This window comes from Lineus longissimus, chromosome 12, assembly GCF_910592395.1.
Source record: "Lineus longissimus chromosome 12, tnLinLong1.2, whole genome shotgun sequence".
In the NCBI taxonomy this organism is placed as follows: domain Eukaryota; kingdom Metazoa; phylum Nemertea; class Pilidiophora; order Heteronemertea; family Lineidae; genus Lineus; species Lineus longissimus.
In genome coordinates, this window is record NC_088319.1 from 10,993,157 (window position 1) to 11,016,120 (window position 22,964).

The 22,964-nt window shown below is 39.2% G+C and overlaps 1 protein-coding gene across 2 annotated transcripts in view; it reads left to right on the forward strand.

Annotated features, from left to right (window-relative positions):
• Positions 1-22,964, forward strand: part of LOC135496597 (N-acetylated-alpha-linked acidic dipeptidase 2-like) — a 150,568-nt gene that overhangs the window by 13,797 nt on the left and 113,807 nt on the right. The window contains exon 1 of one of the 2 annotated variants that reach the window (XM_064785994.1): positions 3,032-4,165. The exons of the other annotated variant lie outside the window; for it this stretch is intronic. Within the exon in view, the coding sequence (XP_064642064.1) occupies positions 4,023-4,165 (143 nt within the window). The 5' untranslated portion in view covers positions 3,032-4,022. Of the gene's footprint in view, positions 1-3,031; positions 4,166-22,964 lie in introns of those variants that run through there. 2 annotated transcript variants of the gene reach the window in all.

The window sequence follows — 22,964 nt, forward strand, 5'->3', positions numbered from 1 at the left end:
GTTCTATCCCAATTCAGGGTAAAAAAATGTTCTTTTTTTCCTTTTTCACTTGTATTATACATTTTCTTTTTTTAAATATTTTGGCAGGTGGACATCTTCGAAATGATGTTTTGCGATTTTATAGCCTTTAGCTAGAGACTAAATGGTTGGTGTATCTAATAAGTCTCCTTTACTTATCATCCAGGTTTTCGATTTGAACTAAATACGTACTCTTCAAATTGATGAGAAAATTCGATCAAAAACAATCATTAGCTGCGCTTACACCACGAAAGATTGGTGGACCAATTGTACGTACACCACCACATTGCCGCGACAAATTGGTTCGGCAATCCATTGCCGATACAAATTGCCGGGCGAATTTGTCCCACCAAGCTTGATGGTCCAAATTCGCCCGGCTTGTTAAAAGCTCGGCTTTGTCGTGGTGTATGCGCACATCGACCGGCAATTAGCTAGTTAGATGGTTCGGCTCCAGGCGGCGTTTTCGAAATGGCGCTTTCTGCTTATTGTTTGCGCGCCATCTGTAGCCGGATTTTATAACTAGCTGCAGCGCTGGTGTACGCGCTTGGTGGATTTTCGATGGTGCAGCATTGGTTCGCGAACCAAGATTGGTGGTCCATTTTCAGGGGGTGTACGTGCGGCTAAAATATGAGACTCTACCAAGTGGGCTGAGAATTTTAGTTCTACAATAGATCACAGGTGTTTAATCCTTCCTGTTGAATCCACAGACATGGCATTATCCAATTGCTGAGCATCCTCATATTTCGATTGAATATCTCTTATATCTCCACAGGTATTTTCATGATTTCGATAATTCTCGTATTTCTTCGACTTTTAAATATCTATTACAACGCCTGTACGAATCGTTTATCCCAAACTACAAAGAACCAGTACATTATAAATTTTTTATGATTAATAGAATTGAAAATCGGTGTATTGGGGATGGAAATACATGTTAAAATCAACAATTTTGTATTTACTGATCGCGAATTGTATGAAATATCTACCTGGTTGGTAGGCATGTTGCATTTGCAGATGGTGAGTGCTCTAAATATCTGTGAACTTTACAATAAGGTTCTAGCGTAATGTGTTAGACAATAAACTGCGCCCGAATGAATCCCTTCACATTATACATCAACCCTCTTGTTGGCGTTGGTTCTATGCGGCATTGAAATTATTCATGACTCATTCTCATTCCTACACAAAATCTGTCATTCCACGATCTACCAATGAGTGGCCGCGCCTTTTAACCAATGAAGATGTTAACATTGAAATCATGTGAATTTGCAAAAACCGAATTTTTGCCATATTATTCCCCTCTTCACCACCCGAGACATCAGAATGAAAGGCAGAATTTGGTGTATTTTTTACAGCTGACCATTTGGTGTTTTGTTTTTCGTGGGAACCCTTCTTCAAGCTTCCATTCCGATCATGCGAAAATGTTCCTACTGGCCATGGTCCTGCAGTTTTAGTGAAATAGACTGGCAACTGGAATATATAGTTATGTTTCACTCTTCGGTGAAATATGCCTCGCGCGTGTCCATCGACAGATTACGAGTCCAGATCCGAATCAAGCATTAAATTAACAAAGTAAGCACACCAGATTCTTGGCAGCAAATTGTTGTCAGGAAATGCTGCATTAGTTGACCAGTTGGACTTTCTGACGAATCAAGCATTGAATTATCGTTGTGAGCACTTACTTGCGATACTGAGGTAATTTTCTCATAGGCAGTTGATTCTTTCAGCAAGACCTGTATCAGTTGACAAAGGAAGTCTGATATTATGATCATCTGATTCCTTTCATTTCCAATGTAATACTGCATTAGTACAATGTATATTGGGGTCGGCCTAAAAAAATGTGTACATACCGAATATGGATTTGTACAAACAGTAGAAGGTCTGTAGTGACCAACCAGATATACCACTTAGCTGACCAATTGCTGTACCCAATAATGTACACCAGCCAGTATATTTTGGCAATAGCTGATTGCAAATTGACCAGTGAGAGATTCTGACAGTATCAGTTGACTATCCGAGGCACAGATCCGCTAGGATCATCACGCCGTAGATGATGATGTAGATGATAATGAGTATTCATCACAAGAATCTGTATGTTCTGATTATACATGCTATACATGTTCGTGGACTTTCCCTTATTGGTGACGTCCTGGAATTTTAAAACTGTGATGAACACATTAAGTATCTCTACTGAAACAACTGGATATGCACGCAGTGGAATAAAAGATGGTAAGACCGGTATGATCATGTGCCGTTTCTTTTTGTGTTTACAGATACTTGCAAAACTTTGTGGCCACATCAAAGAAAATGTAATTGAAAATACATGTACTTTAACATGGTCTCAAAACACTGTAAAGGTTCATGTATGCCAATTTTACAAAGACGCAAAATAAAATGGATGCAAATATTTCCGGCTTGACCGTAAACTCTGTGGGTTCATTGGTTAAGACACAATTTTGTCGATTTGTGTGACAGCTGTTGGCTGCCACACTATTACCTGTTCATTGTTGCGTGAATCGGACATGATATTGGATATTCAGGTGATAGATGTGTTGCTAGATCTTTGCCGTTTGCTTGGAGTGATTCTGAAAGAAAGAGGGTCTCGCTGTCTTAGTTGATGACACCTTCAAAAGGTTTTCAAGGCCTCATTGCTCTTTGGTACAAAGGAAGGAATCCACTTAACATCTATTATATATAGAGACGACATTTAGTGGGGCTGATATCAATTTGTTGAGCTGGTGAATCAGCATGAAAACAGCGGATTATCTTGTACATGTATTCCGATATGCTTTTGATTAATGTCGATCGGAACAGAATCATATTCAGTTGTATACGTGGACGCTGGGCACGTCAAACAATATTTTGAATGATGTTGGGAAATCTATCGATGCTCAAGTGTTGCTAATAAGCAACAGCGCATTGAATACTGATAAATTACGTTTACACGTGTATGCACCAGTCTGATTGCTGTCTGTGGGATCATTGCCAATTTCTTCGTTGGATGAATCAGATGTGCTGAAAATATTACATACTCTGGGATTTGCATTTGAGGTTAGTTCATGGTTTGTTACCATGTGTCATGCTTACGGCATTGTCAATGGATGCACACTTACTGCGTTATATTATTCGACCTATTTGAACAGCTTATTTGTGGACAATTATTGGTTGTTGCAGACTCTGTTCGTTCGTGAGCACTGGAAGATGAAATAGCCAACCAGAGCTAACTTGATAAAGTAACTTGGAAATATGTGCACCATTCGATAGTGACAGTCTGGATGTGATAGTACTTGTCTTGATCAACCTGTGTCCCAAGCTTTAGGACATTCAACTCAAAGGGATACATCAAGTGACCATTGAACTCTTAATAGTCTGATGAGTTGCTTTGTAACTATTGGTACATCTAATGTGCTTTACTCTTAAGTCGTTTTGGCTGGCCTTCTGTCTGTGTATGGATTATTGGATAAGCTAGCGTTTATATTCGTCAGTTGGCCTTGGATATTTGCTAGTCACAACTCATTGTGTGCAGCGTGGACAGTTATTGTTCCAAATGGATATTGTTCACAGAGCCTTGGATGCTGTCAGTGCCTCTGTATTTCTGTAGTAATTGTTATTGTTCTTGCTCTACAATGTGCTTTTAAAAGTATTTTCTTCTCGGCTGTGCATCAGTACCAATTTGATGATTTTTCTATGGTTGTGGTTCTAAATGTTGGAGAGGACATTCTTATTTTATGGTAACTTTATATTAGCTGATTGTGCAGTTGATTCCATGATAAATATTTCACGATGAGGTTAGCCATCCACTATCAAACTATTGTGGATAGTGCGTGCTAGCCTGAGCTTTGTTTGAGATGTGTGTTTGATACTTTGTTGACATTAATGTATTCGGCTATGAATAGATTGGAACAACATCATGGGATTGAGGATGTTGAATTATAGAAACATTGGATAATCTGAAGTGAGCTTTAATAGTGCTGTCCATTATTTTGAGCTAAAGAGTAAGTTAGACAATGTCAATGTATCAGGCTTTGAATCACGATGAAACGAATGGGGAAACTTCTTTGAATCTTGCGAGCTGGAACAACAACAACATGGATTATCAGCGTCTTCAGGCATGTAACGGTAGTCCGAGGAATTCACAGGGGAACCACAGGTCAGTGTCATTTCTTTCAAGCCAGTTGTGTCAGTTGGCTTGTTTCAACCATAGATTTGGCGCATCGCATGTATGCCACCTTCCCGTAATTAATCCATGATAGTCCTTTAAAGTAAGCAGGGGCGTAGCTATCTTTGTGGTCTTGGGGTGGGGGGGGGGGCAAAAGGCTCTCAAGGCTCTCTGGGATGAGCAAAATAACAAAATTTTGCCCAAATCACAATCAAAAAACACGTTTGTTGTGATTTTAGGGGTCCCCCCCTTTATCAACTCCCATGCTAAGTAATCATCTCACCGGTTCTAATTTAAGGTTAGTACAACTTGTACAATACTAGTGCTGAAAATGATTTAGAACTCTTGAAGCCTATTCTCTTCGAGGGAATGGAATGTACTACCTGTAGCCAGCGGGTTGTTCACTTCTTCAGCAGTTTCGGTTAATGTCAATCATCATTTCCCTGAGCTCACCGAAATCAATAATTAAGACATAACCCTACACCACGCTTGAATCAAATTGGGGTGTGCAGCAGCCTGTTTGTTCTTATTCCTTCGGAAATGTTTTTGTTAATCTTTGCCGAGATGAAGCCAATAATGGAGCATTCTCGGGTTGGTATTTAATTAGAGGGCTCTTGAGCTGGTAATGAATTTACCATGAAAACTTTCCTCAACAGGATTAAGAGTTTGGGCTCTTTCAGCATATTTGATGAATACAAATAGAAGTTTCGTCTCGTGTGGGCGCATTCCCTTTATTCAGGCTACATTTTGGTGGTAGCCCTGGGTGTAAAGCCATTGACAAAAGAGCGTCAAGCCACAGCAAAGCGAGGCGCAAGTCACTCAGAAGATGAGCCTGAATTACACCAGAGAATATGGAAGAAATAAATGTGCTCTCATTTCACAAAAGGCAGACAACAGTGAAAAGAATGACCAGCCGTCTTAATCTACCAAACAGAAGAGGCTAGAGCAACATGCTCCTGGTTTTGGTGTGACGGGTCAAAAATGCTGGTAATCCATGCCTGTTAGAACAAAATGGACCTATTTAAATGCCACCTCGGAGTACACAATACTTATACTTTATATGGAAACACAAAAGGACAGCTGATACATCAATATCTTCTACACAAGGAGGCTGATTAGAAGAAATAAGACTTTTACGAGCACTGGATTTCGCATTTAATTTTGCGATTAACAATTTGGCTTTCATCTCTGTAAGACTTGAAATTGAATGAACCAACCTGTAGCTCATCTATTCTTAAGGAGGGAAGTTTTATCTATCAACGCGTTGACTTGTGTGAGTAATTCATCGTTTCCACATCACTGTCAAGTGCAATTATAGAACCTTGAAGTCAATTTTGAGAGTGTTTACTCCCATCACACAGGAGAGGTTCGAATAGGATCTGCTCCTTTGTCACTTGATCCAGATGACTAATCAGTATTCATATCAAGGAAGTTATCAGCAAGCTTTAGCAACTTTCCGACTCTGACTCTGACGTCGACTGGAACTACGAGATTGAATTGCAGCCGGCTATGGACATCGTGGATATAAAAGATGTGATCAACATTTTCAACACTTAAAGGCCACGACTCCTGCTTTAATGATTGCATGACATGTACAGATCCTCAAAGAGTGGACTTAAAGCTCCGCATTAAATCAAGTTTAATCAAAATTGAAGCACCCAGTCCAGAGATAAAGCAAGGTTAACTGTTTTGTTTACATGTTATGTAACAGCCTTGGTTAGGTTTCTAAGTGAAGTCAGGCGGCAAGTTTACTGACATAGATCAGACTGATGTTTGATTTCTTACTATAATGGTATAAATTTGTCTGTATTACCTTACCTTATTATAGGGTATATCGAAGGTTAGAATTAGAAATACAGACTAACAGACTTCATATATCAATTTTAAGAGCATTCATTGATATTTGTCCTCCCCAAGTAGGGCAATAGCCTGATCTACATCACAACTTTTGCTGAACCCGCCGCCTGGCTCTAACAAGCCAGTTGCTAGCCTGATTAGGTAATCAAGTTGTCAAACACATAAATGGCTATATCTTCAAAATGGATGGAGCTAATTGCATTGGGTTTTCTGTATTGTATAAAGTGTTAGGTACACTTTTGAAATCGTCTTACAGCAGAAAATGGCAAAATACCTGGAGTTGTGGCCTTTAAAATACCATTATTTGTGGCAGAAAAAGCTGGCCTTTTAAGCTAGATGCATGCATGTTGTGGATGTTTCATTACAACCAACTTGGATATTCACAAGATGCACATGTCCGATCAATGCTGCCATTTCTTTTTCTACAAAAAGTAGCTTCACATGGCTTGTATTGAAAATATTGATGAAATCATTTGTATCAAGGATGTCCATAGCCGGCTGCTTTTCAGTCTCGTACATGTCGTCGTTCAAGTCCGAGTCGGAGTTGCTAAAGCTCGCTCTTATTTGTCAAGACCCGCCCTATCAAATATCTATGTTTAGTCTGTTTACAGTGACTTCAGAGTTAAAGGAGGCTATATAAACATTTCATTGCATCTTCAATATGACACATGGGACCCTTCAGATGACCATGTTTGACTTATTACGTGTCATGTGTAATCGTAGAGCCTTGAAGTCCATTTTGAATGTGTTTACTCTAAACTCACCCAGTAGAAACTGTTTGAATAGGATCTGATCCACTCATCCATCATTGGAGATGACTAATTAGTATTCGAACCAAAGCTGTCGGAAGAGTAATTAATTGTCGAGGACTGATCTGTCAAAAGTCAATATTTAGTCTGTTGGTGAATTCAGGAAAGGAGTATTTGGAGATATTCACTGTAAACCTGGTTATGTTCACATCCTTTTGCAGTGGAGCTTCCCTTAGCAGACACTTATGTTAGCTATTCACATCATCTCTAGTAGGGACGCTAGTTTTGGATCCTCTTTTTGTTCATTTCCTTTCAATTTGACATTTGTAATCAGGACACCTCTCTATCATGTAACATGTATTAAGGATATCATTTGTCAGTCCATAGGATGTCCTTGATACAGAATTGCTGGTGTATTTTCAAATTTTTTATGATTGATAATATCAAAAATTTATTGCGAAGAAAAAGGTGGAACTTAATGTAAAATCACTGTTACAGGAATGTAACTTACGTGTTTCTTCAATCAAGACTGCGGCTTGGGACTCTATTATTCATTAGCCCCATAAGATAAAAATTTATGAGTCTCAAGTATTATGCCACAAATATATATGTCTCCATTACTTACAGGAAATATCGGGGGATATAGCCAATTTATGAATTATCAGGAGAAAGTATTTGTATTGACTGTGTTTCAGCCCTTTGTGCTTTGTCCTTGCTATCTCACTGAGTGAAGAATATCGGACAAAGACAGTCCATAGAATAATTAATCTCTTGGGACCAACACTGGAAACGCGAACACGAACAAAGATTAGATTCCGTTCGCCAACAGAAATTGACAATAGACATAAACGCGGAGACGTCTTTGTTAATTTTTCACAACAGTGCACAAGTATATATCATCACATTTGTGAACGGCTGGCTTGAGCCGTTCAAGACCTGCTGTGTACTGAATTGTGAACTTGAGCTACAGAGTCGGTGGAAATGGAAAATTGGATTTCATTTTGCCGTCTTTGTGACGGCTTGTGTTTCTTTAATCAAGAATTTGTCTGTTTGCCCACCAGCTCGATGAAATGAAGCAAATACTTCATATGTCAACAGGCAGTTTACTTTTAACCCTTAAGATTTAGAGTGTATGTTGTACACCTTGCCAACATGTTTTGGACCAAATCTTTTTAGACTTGTCAAATGCTAACAGTATGCTAAGTGTGTAATACTATAAATTGTACCAGAAAGATTATATTCAAGCTAAAAACGTACATGACCATTCCTTGAAAATCTCTCATTGAGTCCCATTTCTCCACTACCGTTATTTTCCTCATCAGATCTGCAAATCTCAATGAAAGTCCCCTTTCTCCACTACGACAAAGAACCATGTTTATGGTCCTTTTGGAGCCAGGTGTTGTTATCATTGGTTCAAGTTCTATAATGGTAAAAGTAAAGTCTCTGTGTCTGGAACAGAAAAAAGCTATCATCATTTGATGTCACACTCTCAAAGGCCTTAGTCACAGGATATCAGTGTTTGAGTTTTTCCAGTCTTAATGAAAAAAGAAAAAAAACTTTGAGCTCAGATACAATGAATTCTTTGCACTCGGCCTGAGTACTAGTACATGTAATAGATTGCTGATTGTACTGTATTTGTGGCTCCGATCTTCTGGATGAGGACATGTAGTAAAAAACAATATGACAAGCGCATTTGCCTGGAGCCAATTGATTGCTTGCCAATTGCATCGTACAACATCTATCACTAATCCCTGATGAGAACAGAAGTGACCTACTCGCAAAAGTGTTGGTCATTATTTCCATGGGATAAGGTCCCTTGGTACCCATTTTAGGCTAAGTTTTCATATTAGTTAGCCAATTGGCCACAAGAATTATGACAGAGAGAGTTAGGTTATGGTGTACACTTAAAAAGAGATGAGTAGGATAGCCAAATTTCAAATTTTAAAAACAGCCATCACTTCAAAGATCACCCTGCCTTTCTTGGAGGTTACACCTACCTGATACTTACAATAAATGTTATGCAGTCTTCAGAATAAGAAGAATGAAACAAACCGTTTTGTTGAGTTGCCTGTATTCAATTAAGATTGACCACAGCACCATACTAATTCCGTCTTCTTCTCATTGCATACATTGTCATTCCCTGGCGAGGCCGGTACATTTCCAGTTGCCAAGATCTAGCCCGCCCACGATGCCAGACACATTCATTAAGAAATCTTTAGGCACCATGCAGCGGAGATTTATGGGACTCCGGCCAAGTTGGTGATATCTCTATGAGGACTGGGGGAAAGGCATCTTAGGTTTTGTGTATCCACCAAGTTTTTCTTGATCTTTTGACTGATGTACTGGTCCATAGCTTCGGCATTTAATTTGTTGTTGTCGTTGTCACCGCCGCCATCATCATCATCATCATCATCACCACCATCATTATCATCACTCCAAGGCTGTTACTCATCAAGCCAGGTGTATTCATTTGTGCTTCAGCCCAATATCATGTAGGTACGAATGAAAGGAGGAGAACTGTTATTTGTCATTCCTGTTATTGGAAAATTATTTCTTTGATACCTAATAGACTGTCCCTAAGTGGCATCGTCCTATTAACCACTTATAAGATTCTTTGATCACAGTCTGCAAAGTCCTGATGATAGAAAATGGGTATTTCCATAAAAGCCTATGACGTGCTACCCTACCATGCCAACAGTACTAAAATCAGTCTTTGGGTTTGACTTACTTTATACTTGCTACGAATATCCGCTAAAGCTGGTACCCGCTCCATTGCTAAGGCACGGGGTTTCGTCACGTCGCTGCCGAGCAACCAATATACTCTAAAGCTGGTTTCTGCTCCATCGCCAAGGCCAAGGGTTTCGTCACTGGATCCCTTCTTCAACATGCTAGAACAGCATGCTAGAGGAACCATCTCATTCAGCTGTTTAAAGCCTGATCTGTCATCAAGGCTAAAGAAATCAGATGCATGAAAAACGTGAAGGGTCTCTAACATTTACAGAAAACAAATTCAAAATTTAATATTGTCTAGTTCTGCTGGTAATACACACTTGTCTGTTGTGGTGAGGAGGGCCTTTTTGGAGAGTAGACCAAGGTCCTGGAGCAGTTTCTAACACAGTGCTATATCTGAAAGTAAGCCAAGAGACCAACCTTACCATTTAAAGACTGCAAGAACCTGTTGACTTGATCACAATACAGCTAATGCTATCATCACCTTAGTCTTGCTTGAGTGTCACGCATGGGGACCTTTGGGATGCTCTTATTTGAGAGACCTGTAAGCTGATTATCCCTGCCTGACATATCATGAATGGCACCTGATTTCTGTGCAAAGAGGAAGACTGTCGGGTCAGATGTTGGAGGTGACCAGCTTGAATCGTCGGTGTCCTTGGACGCGTTCCTAGAATTACATAGTGCGGAGGCGAGTAAGGACCCTGGTAGCAATAATGCAGGACTCATGAGGAAGGCTCCCTTTTGTTTGTAAATCTACATCATTCAATTAGGCAGTGAGAAAGTGAGCATTGTTCCTCGGTAGATGGTATCATGCTTTGTGAATATGACACCAGATATGTAAGTTGTCTTGTTTTGTCGAACCAAATCTTGTCACACGAGGAAAGGGAGAGGACCAGTTTGATATGAGGAGCTTGACACTGGTAAATTGATTAACATAATCCCTTGTAATATTCCTCTAATTCCTTGTTTTGGTCTCGGAATGTTGAGGCAACATGGGTCTGGAATGTCATATTACAGTTGGGTAGAGGGCAAATATCATGATACATGTAAAAAATCTTCAGTAGCCACTGCTATTGAAGTCGTCCAAGCCGTTTCTACATAGTCGACCTTTCACTTTTTGCAGCCGAAGTTTCTGCTCTCAGTAAGGTGGTGACATTTTAGCTTATGTGATATATCTGACTGGTATGGTCTCTAATGGTACAAAGAAGGTAGTAGACATAATAAAAAATAGGGTAGAATGGGGTAATTGTAGCCCCGGTTTATTTTTAAGCCCTTGCATTGTTTGATGCATGGGGATATCAATCGATATCATAGGCAGGGGCTACAATTAAACTGGGGCTACAGTTTATACCCCATTCTACCTTATTTGCCCATTCAGATTACAGCTGATCAGTCATCCCACACCACCATGAGTTTATCATCACCAGAGAACAGTTAGCTTATTATCAAGCTTTGTGTTGTGAATATGTCTCTTGATCCCTCTTTCCCTCGACTCGAAACTTTGGGTTGTTTGCAACCCCTGACCAACTTTAAAGGGATGTGCCGTTCGTAATTACTGGTGGTCCAGTAAAATTGAAATGCAGTTATGCCGTAGTGCGGTGATTACACACATGAATTTGCTTGAACTAGGTCTTTATAGTATTTGTGTATCTATCGATGGAACGGCAATTTTGTATTTCATATTTAACACATATATTTACGCAATTCAAAATATTTAAATTCAATTTAAGTCTTTAACGATTGGCGTAGACCTTTATTAAGAAGTAACAGATCTTTTCAAAATGATTGATGCTTAGAAGGCGAAGGTTTCAAGTGGTTCATGCCAAGGTTCATGCTAAAAAGTTCTGCTTCTGGCTTATGTTATACTCTGTGTATCTTTGTAGCCTCAGGGTGACTTGGACCGTTGGGAACTCTTGTCTAACAAGAAGTATTTTCAGCTGGGGGCTTCCAGTGATATCCAATTAAGCCCCAAGAGCCAATTTTAGCAAAATTTGTGGCATCGATCATGTTCTACGTTTTGTGACTTGGAAACCTCAGGGTAATTGTGACCAAAGAAAATCTTATCTAGCACGAAGAAGTCTCGGTCTCAGGCTTCCAGTTATAGCCAATTAAACCCTTAGAACCAATTTGAGACCAAGCTCCATATAAGACATCGTACTTCTGACTCACTCTATACATTTTTCATCTGAAACTCTAGGGCAGTTGTGACCAAAGAAGTCTCCTCTTGTAAGCAGCACTGCTAGAAGTAGCCATCTTGGGCTGTCCCAGGAGGTCTGCAACTCTGACGATCAAGTTAATCAGCGACTGCTCCATTCAATTGGCCATTCTTATGGAAAGTGGTCTTATGACACATGAAGCTGTTCATAAGTTCTTGTATCGAAAGGGAATTAATATGCGTGTTGGAAGTAACCCTTTCTCTGAACACCAATATCTAAGATCTCTTTCAAGTGCATTGTGGCGATAGAGAAGGAATTGAAAGACTGTGTATGACTGCAGTTCTATTTTCGTGACCCACGATTAACTACAAACTAGGTATCACGTTAATGGGATTTGTGCTGACGCAATGTACTAGCCATGCCACTCTAAATCACAAACTCTCCCAAGCTTCCCTGTTTGTCCAACTGATGAAGGTTGTTGTCGGATTCGAAGAGTGGCCTGATATGGAATAGATGTCTCTTCCTTCAACTTTCAAGGTTAAACTGATTTGGGCATTACATACACAACTGTACTAATCTCCTCCCTCCCTCCCTCGTTGTTGATTTTTGGCACCACTGAGGAACCGAAGCCATCACTAACACTGATTATCACAACAAATGACCACCAAGTCAATCATGGTCAAACACAGTTTGGAGACAGAGACCACATGGTGAGTTTTGGCCAGATCTAATGTCTCATCTATCTCTCGTGATTGGGAAATCTTCCTCCAAGGCTTGTTTCCTCTTCCTTGGTTATTACATCTTCTGCATAACCTGAGAACCAATTGGTTACCTGGGTCAACTCCGGGCTTAAGATATATAGCAGAACAGTGAAATACTAGAATTCCAAAGCTTTGATTTATGCAAAGGATATTCAAACCCTAACCCAGATAAAATAGGAGAAGACGAACATGTGTACATTCGGATTCATGGGCTCAATATATTCGAGTTATGTTGAGCTGTTCTGGTATCTACGTTTTGATAACCCCATAACTGAATAGTTATTTCAATTAGATTTTGTTTTTGTGGTCGTAGATTACATGAAAAAAATGGTATGCCAGTATTTCTGGAATTACAGTAGACTAGTGATAATATTCCTTTTTACCTCGCTTGCTGGTTTGGTTTCACCTTTCGCCTTTGCTTTGCATTTCTGGTACCACCGGAGTACTAAACTATACTACCCCCTGGTTATCAACATGATCAAATACAAACGACGACTAATATTGTGTCGGTCAAACATACTTTGGTGACAGTCCATGTCATGGTGAGGCTAGAGCTAATATCATATTTGCTTCCTGTGATTATCTTAGTTGCTCCCTGGGGAGTAATCAGCCGCCTTGTTAATTTCTTCTAAGAAGCTATTGTTTTGGGTAATAAAACTCTGTTGTATTCCTATGATTATTTGGGTTGGATTATTTGGCCTGGTAAATATTAGTTGTATTATTGTGTCATTTCAAAATGCACATTTGGCTGACTTGTGTTTTCATTGTGAACGGTGATTTCGATTGACTCTTCGTGGTGTGGATTTTCTGAGGCCTAAGGAGCACACTTGCTGATGCTGCTTTCTGTCAGTTTTCCCTTGTGATACCAGATTCCATTGCTATGCTAGACTACAAGTAGCCAATCGACCATGTGCTGCGGCAAGGTCAGCGATAATTTGGCGAGAGACCACATTGCCCAAGGCCAGATGTGATTTGTTATGGGTTTACTATGTCTCATGTCATTCTATCAAAAGTCTGAACCACTCAGACAGCTACAGCCTAACTTTTTCAAGCAGCATTTCTAGCCAAAACTGGATATAATAGTCTTACAACCTCTCCATGTAAGCATTTGTCGCCATGATTTACCCACTTTACCACAAATGTATTTGCTTACAAGACAACAAGCTGCCTGGAACCATTCAACCAATCTCATCTTCTCTACGGCATTCATATTACCAGAAACCAAAATGTTTTGAGTCAAGGTTTTTCTGAGTTAAGGTGCTTTCCTGTATTATTGATACAGCAAGCATGTATTGGTGCAGCAAAGAAAGTCATGATTCCACAGGATTATTACTGGTATTTATGAATCACTCATTTTCCACTTACATTACGGGGGGGGAACCTGACCCAAAATGAGAAGCCAAAAAGGCAGGTAGTAGTTGACTTAACGTCTGAATTGGAGGCTTTCCTCAGTCACGCTAATTCTTTGTAATCTCTTCAAATGACAAGACCTGCTGACTTGCTGACATCTACATGTACATTAGTTGTGGCTTAGGCTAATCTCGGATGTGTTAGAGTCTGTTAAAGAAACCTTACAGTTGGAATGACTGACTGGATTGTTTGCCTTCAAGCTCTGCTAACTGTTTGATGGAAGGGTAATACGATGATGAGAATGTCTAATGCAGCACCACAAAGGTTTGCGATATATTATTGGGAGAACCCTGTCAGATAATCTGGCTGTGTTATGAGTGACTGGATCACAGTAAGACTTGGCTCTGTGACATGTGTTGAAGGCTTACACTGTTCGGTTCTTGAAATATGTAATTGAATTCGAAACTTCCACATTGTGTAAATATGAACCGAATATTAACTTCAACATTGCCGTTGTGTAGACAGATATGCAAATACTATTTATACCAAGTTTAAGCAAATTCGTATGCATAATAACTGCACCGCGGTATTGTGTATTACTGCATTTCTATTTTCCTGGACCATAAGTTATGCAGCGGTCAATTACAACTCTGAACCCCCCATTTCAAGGGTCGACACTGATGGGATGCCGCATCTGCGTCGCATCCTGAGGTATCCAAAAAATACCTAGCGTTGAATTCCTGACGAACTGAGTAAAAATCAGCATCGAATGTCTGAAAATAGCAAAGATGACCTTTGGTGAATTCCTGCGTACGGGACTGCCAAACATGCCGAAAGACCGTCGCATGTCTTGCGACCGCGAATTTAGGGGAGAACAGCTTGGTACTATTATCCAGTTTCTTCTCTCCGTCAATTTTCTGACATCTTCAGCCATCATTGTCGGGGAAGAAGGTTGAGAATTAAAGGAGGCACTGTTCAGTTGATTTGCACAAACCAGCCAACCCTTACCCAGATATGGGAACAAGTCTATTCATAATAGATTTCGTACCCAAAAATGTGAATTTGTGTGGCATTCCTGACGTTCACTGTTCTGTCAAGTGAAAAACAGGTGATGCTCTGAAGCTCGAAAAAAGAGGAGTGAATTCCTGGAGCAAGGATCTTGTGGTCTGGGTGACAAACTGTTGATTCCTGGACGACCCCTTTTTCCCAGGTGTCAAATAAATGTTGAATGTCTGATAGGGGGGGGGGGGGGGCTCAGAGTTGTAATCTACCGCTGCATTATTACAAACAGCATAACCCTTTAAAGGTTTCCTTGGTCTCAGTTCTCAGCAACCACATTGTTCTGGTTCTGTCTGTTCAATGGTAGTTGCTATTGGTACAAAGCATTAGACTGAGATCACGGAGTATTTCAAACTTTTCAAGGTTTGTACTTTGTCTGTGATATTTAAAATTTGCTGAAACATGGACATATACTGATACCTATATTTTAATCACCGAAGCATCACAAAAATGCAGTGAATATTGGAATTTTTGGGGGTTTGAGAACACTTCTCTTTTGCTCTTTCAGTCACTGCGACAAGATCTTTTCAGCATTCCATGCGGTGGTGGTACTTGGTCATGTTCATTCGTCCCTGTCATTAGCACCCTGGCTTAGACAGACATGACTGATTGGCTGACTTTCGGATTTGCATGAGATTGTCTTCGTACTTCTATGAACGAAGCCTTACCTGCAGGAGGGAGGCTTGTTTAGTCTGCATGTCTTTGACCTTTTATTTCACAAGAATGTTTCAGGATAGACCCGGGGTTAAAATCTAAGCCAGGATTCATGATAACCTTGTTGAATGGAACTATCTAAGCCCCCAACTTTAAGTTGCATGGGTTTCTAGGAGTATTTGTATTCCATCTATCCTTTAGAAATAAAACTCAAAACAAGTGCAATGGTTTAAGATCTGATATATGGTATTATGTTCAACCATCCTGAGATTAGGAAAGACTTTAAAAATCATTCTAAAAAATCATTTTTACTAAAGTTGACATTAATACGTCTCATATTTCAAAACATATTCCTATTGTCACGCAGTTTGAGCAGCATTAGCACTAACTATTGATGCCTTGACATGACATTGGAATGCCAGAGTTCAGACTCAAGGTGTAATTTTACCATCTTCTGTAAATAATTCATCGTATCGCGTTCTAAAGTGATAATCCTCAAAGTTCATGATGTCACAAAGTTTCCCAGGGGTTGTATTATGACTCTAAATGTAGTCCAGTGGGAGTTCTGGGACAACGGTGTCACTAAAAGCATTTGTGTGTGGGGAAGATACAGCCCTAAGGGACATCAGTGTGTTGGATTGTTACATTTCTTGAGAATTTGAAATGCACACCTTTATCATGTTTATTGACAAACTCGTTAGCTCAGTTTAAAGTAAAATTACTTTTGTTAACATCTCTTGATAATTGAGTCTTTTTGAAGTTCACAGTTTAATCAAGTTCCCAGGGACCTGCTATTTCAATTATGGGTGATAACAAGTTATGCTAGCTTGTTGAATATTTTAGCTTGAGGCAGAATGAAAAAAGTACTTAATAGAGATGACAGTCTGTTCTATCTAAGTAGTTAATAAAATCGTCAAGTTTGACATTTAAATTCATCAAGTCATTTTCATCTGACACGTTTTCTTCTTTTGTCAGTGGGGTTGAAAAGTTAACTGGTTAGGCACCTCCAAGCTCTTCAAATTGTATTTTCTTGATAGCAGTTCAAAAATCAATTTTCTTCTGTTGAAGTCGCGTACAGATCCAATCAAGCATCAAATAGCTGAATGAAAATAAGATCTTTCGCCAGATAAGACCTGACGATATTGTTGATGTGATTTGAATTGAGAATGAAATCACGAGTCATCGACGATTGGTATTCAAAGTGAAATCAATGGTATGGTATGTGATAGGCGGTTCACCCACGTATTTCTGTAATCGTATTGTCAGGAGATCGGCACCAATATTTGACATCTTTAGAAGTCAAGTCAGAAAATTCACCAATGCATTGATATAAGTCCATTGACGTCCTTTTCCTATTTAGGTGATAAACTCATTTTGAATTGTCTGTAGAAGAAGACTTGAGCATCAGTTGATGTGACTTAGATTGAACATGGTGTCCTTAACTAATCGACAAGCAGGATCTATAGGGAATAAATAAGAAAGCGTTGCTTTGTATGCAAATTGAGTAACAATAGAATGTGAGTGAAAAATTGTGGCATCCCTACAATAAAGATTATTTGTCTTGTTCAATATGTAAGACACATTGCTGAAAATATAACCTTTCTTTTGTGGGATGCTTTTTGTTTGCATTGAATGAAACGCACCATCTTCTTTAATAAGCCTCACAGCGATTGATCTTTTATCGGAACTCGTTGCGCAAATATTAAACTTAAGATATGAAATAAGTTTCCAACATGACCGATAAACAATCCAGAGCAATTAAGTGTGTTTCACACTGCAAATCAATATGTTGACTCCGACATCTAGACCTACGATATCAGAGTTCATGGCTGGCAGAAAACCATAGTGAATGGCTCTACATGATTGAAGGCAAGTTAAAGAGTAGCTGATTTTGCATCCTCCGGTGTCCTTGGAGATGTTTTTTTTTATAACATGGAAAACCAATATCTATAGCGCTTACATCAAATCACAATTATCTAGTAGAAGTAAGTAGAAGAAGCCAACCTTTTGATTCGGTGGTAAGCCTACATGTAGTATTGCAGTAAAAGCCTCTGTTTTCACTGATTGATTTCTGCAAGTCAATCTTTCTTCCCATGTCAACTTGACAACTTGAGAATTCCAACTTAGACCCAAATTTGATGCGAGATGAGTCTCCCTGTGTGTCGTTGATTCAGAGATCATGAAATGTGTATGAGGGTTATTGATGGCAGGCCCATTGAGGTTGCTGCATCTTTTAATAATTCATGTTTTGGATGATGTTGGCACAGCATTCTTTATTTGTTTGTTTTCTCTCCGCCCAAGGCTGATATTAGTGCACTCAATGATCTATGACTTGGCGACATGATACAGTGGCTTGTGTTACTCTGAGGTGATGAACTGCTAGAACTTCTTCAGAAACCCCTTACCTCGAACAAAAAAGATCAGGTTTTTAGTAGTAATCTCTGATGATTTGCCAGCGGTGTAACATGGTTTATACCTTCAGAGAAGTTTTCCACCTGGTTCCATAGTGCAGATTTCGATACATTTTTTTCATGGGTCCTGGCCCCAAATAGCACTGAGGCACAAATTCTCATACTATATTGACCTGGCCGAAATGGCTACTTATTTGAACTGTCCCTTTCTCCCCATCAAAATTGTAATGTCTTTGGGTTGAATTATAAACTGTCCAACAGGTGATCGCTTTGGAATTTTTAGATGGTGACACACTGTATGACCCTCTACTTTTTGACTCTGTTTTATAATAAATAGGCCTGGTGATAATCTTGCTGTATGTTGATGCTTTATTGTCATAAATATCATAGAAAAAGGAGATAATTGATTCTCACATACACCTTTCCATTTTCCAATTTTGCTGGTCATATCTGATCGAGAACATATCTGATAAAGGGCCAGGTTGGCTTAGTTCCCTTCCAACGGTGGAGGGACTGATGTAGTTACAGGAAAAAGTCTATTTGTGGCTCGACAAGTATTCACCAAAAAAGTTGTTTTCATCCCCTAACATGCCTAAGGATAGGTAGTTGACTATGTGGGAGATGGCTGGCCAGTGGCCTGTTGCATGTCGGTGTCATTTGTGTTTAGCCTGTCAACTAGAATTGTCAAAATAACTTGAGGATGCTATACATTCCACCTCAGCTCTGAAGTGGAAATTGTCCTGGCATAAATCTTGTCAGATTGGCCTAAAAAAACCTTCAATTGAAAAAGAAGATGTTCTGCATGATATTTGGTTTAATTTCCTTTACATCAATACCATTGTCAGATTGAGAAAAAATGTATACTGAACAATGCTAATATAGTTGTCACGCTCTTGCATCTGTAATCTGACGTCAAGAAATGCCTGATAAAGTCTTTAATAATGTGGTAAATGACCTTAAAACGACCTTGTCAGGCTGCCAGTAAAAACCAATCATGATCACGTTTCATTCTCTCCGCAAATAAAGCCGCCACTTGAAGATTGTGTAAGCGTCCTCAGACTCATTTGATCAACATGGCATGGGGTATTACTGCGATATCAGCCGGATAACATTTTGAGGAAAAACGTCAGGGAATTAGAAAATTGGCATCTCTGCTGATGGGTTCATAATCTGCCTTATTCAAAGTTCATTAATGTTAGCTTAATTAACCCATTATGGAAAAAAAAGTCTTATAATATATTTGTGCATGTTGTGCGATATTGACTCTTGCTACAACCTTCTGTGGAACAGAAACAAGTTGCGTGGAGGACATTTTCGCGAATTTCGCGAGTGGGTCGTGCTGTCTGTCAGTTTTTTAAAAACTTTGATTTGACAATACTTTCCGCTTTAGAATGTTCAACATGTATGAAATTTGCTTTCAGCTTTTCAGGAACACGGAATGGCACTCAGTGTCTTTTTTCTTATTACAAATTCGGTTCTGCTCGAAAAGCTCCCAACTTTAATGATGCCGTAGAAATATTCCCAAAGTTGTCCATTTGCTTTTTGGAGAACTTGCAGAAAATAGCCCTCTGGACTTTTTCCCAGATTCTCAAATTCTTGATTTGTGAATCAGCCTCCAATCTGCCAACTAATCATTCCCAATTTCTCCTCAGAAAATGTTTTCTCTTGATCAGGAACTGTTGAATGGCATTGATAAACTCCACCATCCAATTCTCGAATTCCTTATTGGCAAAGCAGTTCCTATTCTGCTCGGTAACTCTCCACACTCTTTGAGACATTTTTACAAAATTGCCAATCTATTATTCAGAAACTTCTATGATCCTCTTGCATCACTACCTTCTATTTAATTTGTATCATCCCCAACATTACCAGGATTGGGTTTTTTCGTCGCTGTATCACTGGCAATCTCCAATGCATTATGGCCTGTCTGCATCAACTGGAGCGGGTTTGCTTAAAACTGTGTCAATTTGCCACCCAAGTCTACCATTTTGGTATTTGAAATTTTGCTGGAACGGCAGTTTCCTACTGTTGTGGAATCATATCTTTAGTTCATTTGTTTTACCTTCATTCAAACTTGGATAATCTCTAGAATAATGCACCATACAAGCAATAACATAACAAACCCTGTGGAAACAATATTTCCGATAAAATGTATGAATTGGATTTCGAGAATTAGAAAAACTGCCAGATAATGTTACATATACAGTTACTAAAAGACGGTCTGTGGTCAAAGGGCACTGAATTGCAAATCTTCAACAAAAGTTTGAATACACACTGGAATCTCGACAATTCAAATTTATAGATTCAGTTGGGAATTCTTTTACAGGCTCATTTAAAATGACATAAGAGATATGTCCGGGTACTCAGGATTTAAATTTATGGATTAATCAGTCGGCTTGTTGGTTGTAAATTTCTTGCGAGTTGTTAGTGGGGAATTTATCACTGAGTTGTGTTGACAGCCTTGACAGCTGCCTTGACAGCTGTCTCCACATGAATTTATTTCTTGCAATATTTCATCATGTCTTACTGCTAGTATTGGTAGTTGTGGGTGTGGGAATGAGTGTGAGTTGGAATTGGGTATGTGCTTTGGTTGTTATGGCCGCATCTGCCCAAATATGTGTTTTTGCACTCAAACACCGTAACTTTACTTGCTCCAAATGAAAGGTTTATGGGCGTGTTTCATAAGAATTGCTCTTCCTATACTGGCACCAGAGATGCCTCAAATTCAACAAAGACTCCTTGGGAATCACAATATTTAAGAAAATACCATGTTTATATAAGATAGCAGATATGCTTTTCTTTTCTTCCTTTCTACATTTCATTACACCAAAAGATATTTATGAAATTGAAATGGATGAAGTGATGTTTACGAAAGTTTCACCAGCAGTTTTCATTTAACAAACTTGTTATAACAAACCAGAGTAGACAGTACCAATGTTTGATTTAACAAACTAGTTCTTCCCAAGTATCATAAAATGGTTATTATGCCAATTAAGAAAAGTTGTGATGGCTATTGAATTTGCTTAATAGTGGGAGCTGTAACAGCAAGTCATCTGGATCAAAGTTAGAATGACAATAATGGCAAGTGGCAGCACACACACCTTCGACTAAAACCTTCTTTTTGAACGTTCTTAATTATAACAGCCATAATAAGATGAAAATTTATTTTTGCATGACAATTTCTTAGGTTTCAAACAAGAATAAACAAAACCAGTGGTTTGGAAAGACATGTGGTAATTTCTCTGCCACATTCTCAGTAAAAGAAGAATTGAATTTAGTTTTAACATTGATAATGGCTCTTGTGCAACAGTTCAGTAAATCTACCATGTCATTCCTCGATACAGTTTCATTATTGGACTACATTCACTAAGTTTGCTCTTTAGAGTTGAAGACTGAGTCAAGTGTCCTTGTCTCTTGCTGCTAATGTCTGCCAAACACATTACAAAGATTATTGGAGAATCGCTATCTGTTGGATGAAAGGGTTTTTAAAGAACATAATCTAATTCACTTGTTATCTCAATAAATGAATTGACTACACTTACTTCTAGCAAAATTGCTTTGAGTGCTGGCGGTGTTTTTCATTCAGCCACAGCTGAATGTTTCAGAGCTTCAATCACTCAACTACTAGGAGTCTCATAGGAGAACTCTCCGTGACTGTTCTCCTTCAAACCTGCTGGAGAATGTGTGCGGAAATGTGAACAGAAGGATCTTAGCAACCCCAATCATTTGATTGAATCTGGATGATAGACAATGGTCAGTGTAAGATGTGATATTTGCATTCCGTGGTGTACACATGAGGCCTTCTTCAATTTTGGAGTCTCATTAGAAACATTTTCAAAGTCACTTGGTCAAATTATTTGAGCAATTTGATCTTGCTTCCTTTACTGTTTTCACCCTAATCAGCGAGTTTTTTGTCTCAAAGCAGGAAAGCTCTGTCTGCTGTTGAAAGTGTTCTTGGGTAACTGTCCTAGCTATATGGCACCACTGTTCCATGGTGTAATATCATTTTACGCCAAGTCTATTCGTATAATGAATATTGTATGAGCTAACTGCTCAATGGTTGCCAAGAAAAACAGTATGCCTTCTTGAAACTCCCGGGGGAAGATGACTGTCTTTAGCAGAACGTATTTCTGTCCTTGGAGAGAAGTGATAAGGCTGGTTGTAAATGGTAAGATTTCCACAACTGTTCTTTTAGTCATCTGATTGTGTATTCAGAAGTTTTTTTAATGAGGATCTTTTTATTTGTATTTCTATGCTTTAAAGGTTCACTTAAGGGTTCATTCGCATTAATAATGTGTTTGTGTCGAAAAGAGTCTACTTTTCAGTTTCTGGACACTAAGTAAAAAGAGTAAGAGTAAAAAAAGTCAGTGGGCCGTTGGTCTACCTTACTGATCATCAAAACTTATGAGGGTACACAACGACCTGGAAAGGAAGAGGCTCAACACACCTCCTTAACATTGTCATAATTGACCTCAACTCAAAGCCTCAGCAATATCCACAAATGCAGCAGTAATATAACAGGATAGTATGATGTCCTATGAACTATTGGTAAAAGTTCTGTTGGGCCGGTATCTGATCCTCCGACTTTATTGGAATAATTCCCAAATGGCTTCAAGCGCAAGTAACGTTGCTGTTATCTTGCCAGAAAAAGACCAGCATTGCTCCACCAAGGGACATGTTCTTGTATGTACACCACAATTTGATTGACAATACCCTCTTAGGGAATATGGTGGAGATTCTTGGTTGATATGTCGGATATCTGAGCCTCTCTCAAAGTCTTACTAAGACATAAATCGGCACCATCTCTAAACTTTCTAGTCAGGACTGCCGCTGATATATTGGGGAACACATTGTACTTTCACTGGCATGACCAAGGGACCTTAAGCACTTACGTAGAATGGTATGAGGTCAGGTTTACATTGCCAGTCACATATCATGTGCTACCTCTCACACCTTAAATGAAGGAAACACGGGTTGTAGTAGCCAGGTATCGGTTTGAAAGTTATTTTGTTCACTCATGACTGTGAGGCATGAAACCATGACAGGTGACATCATGATTGCTA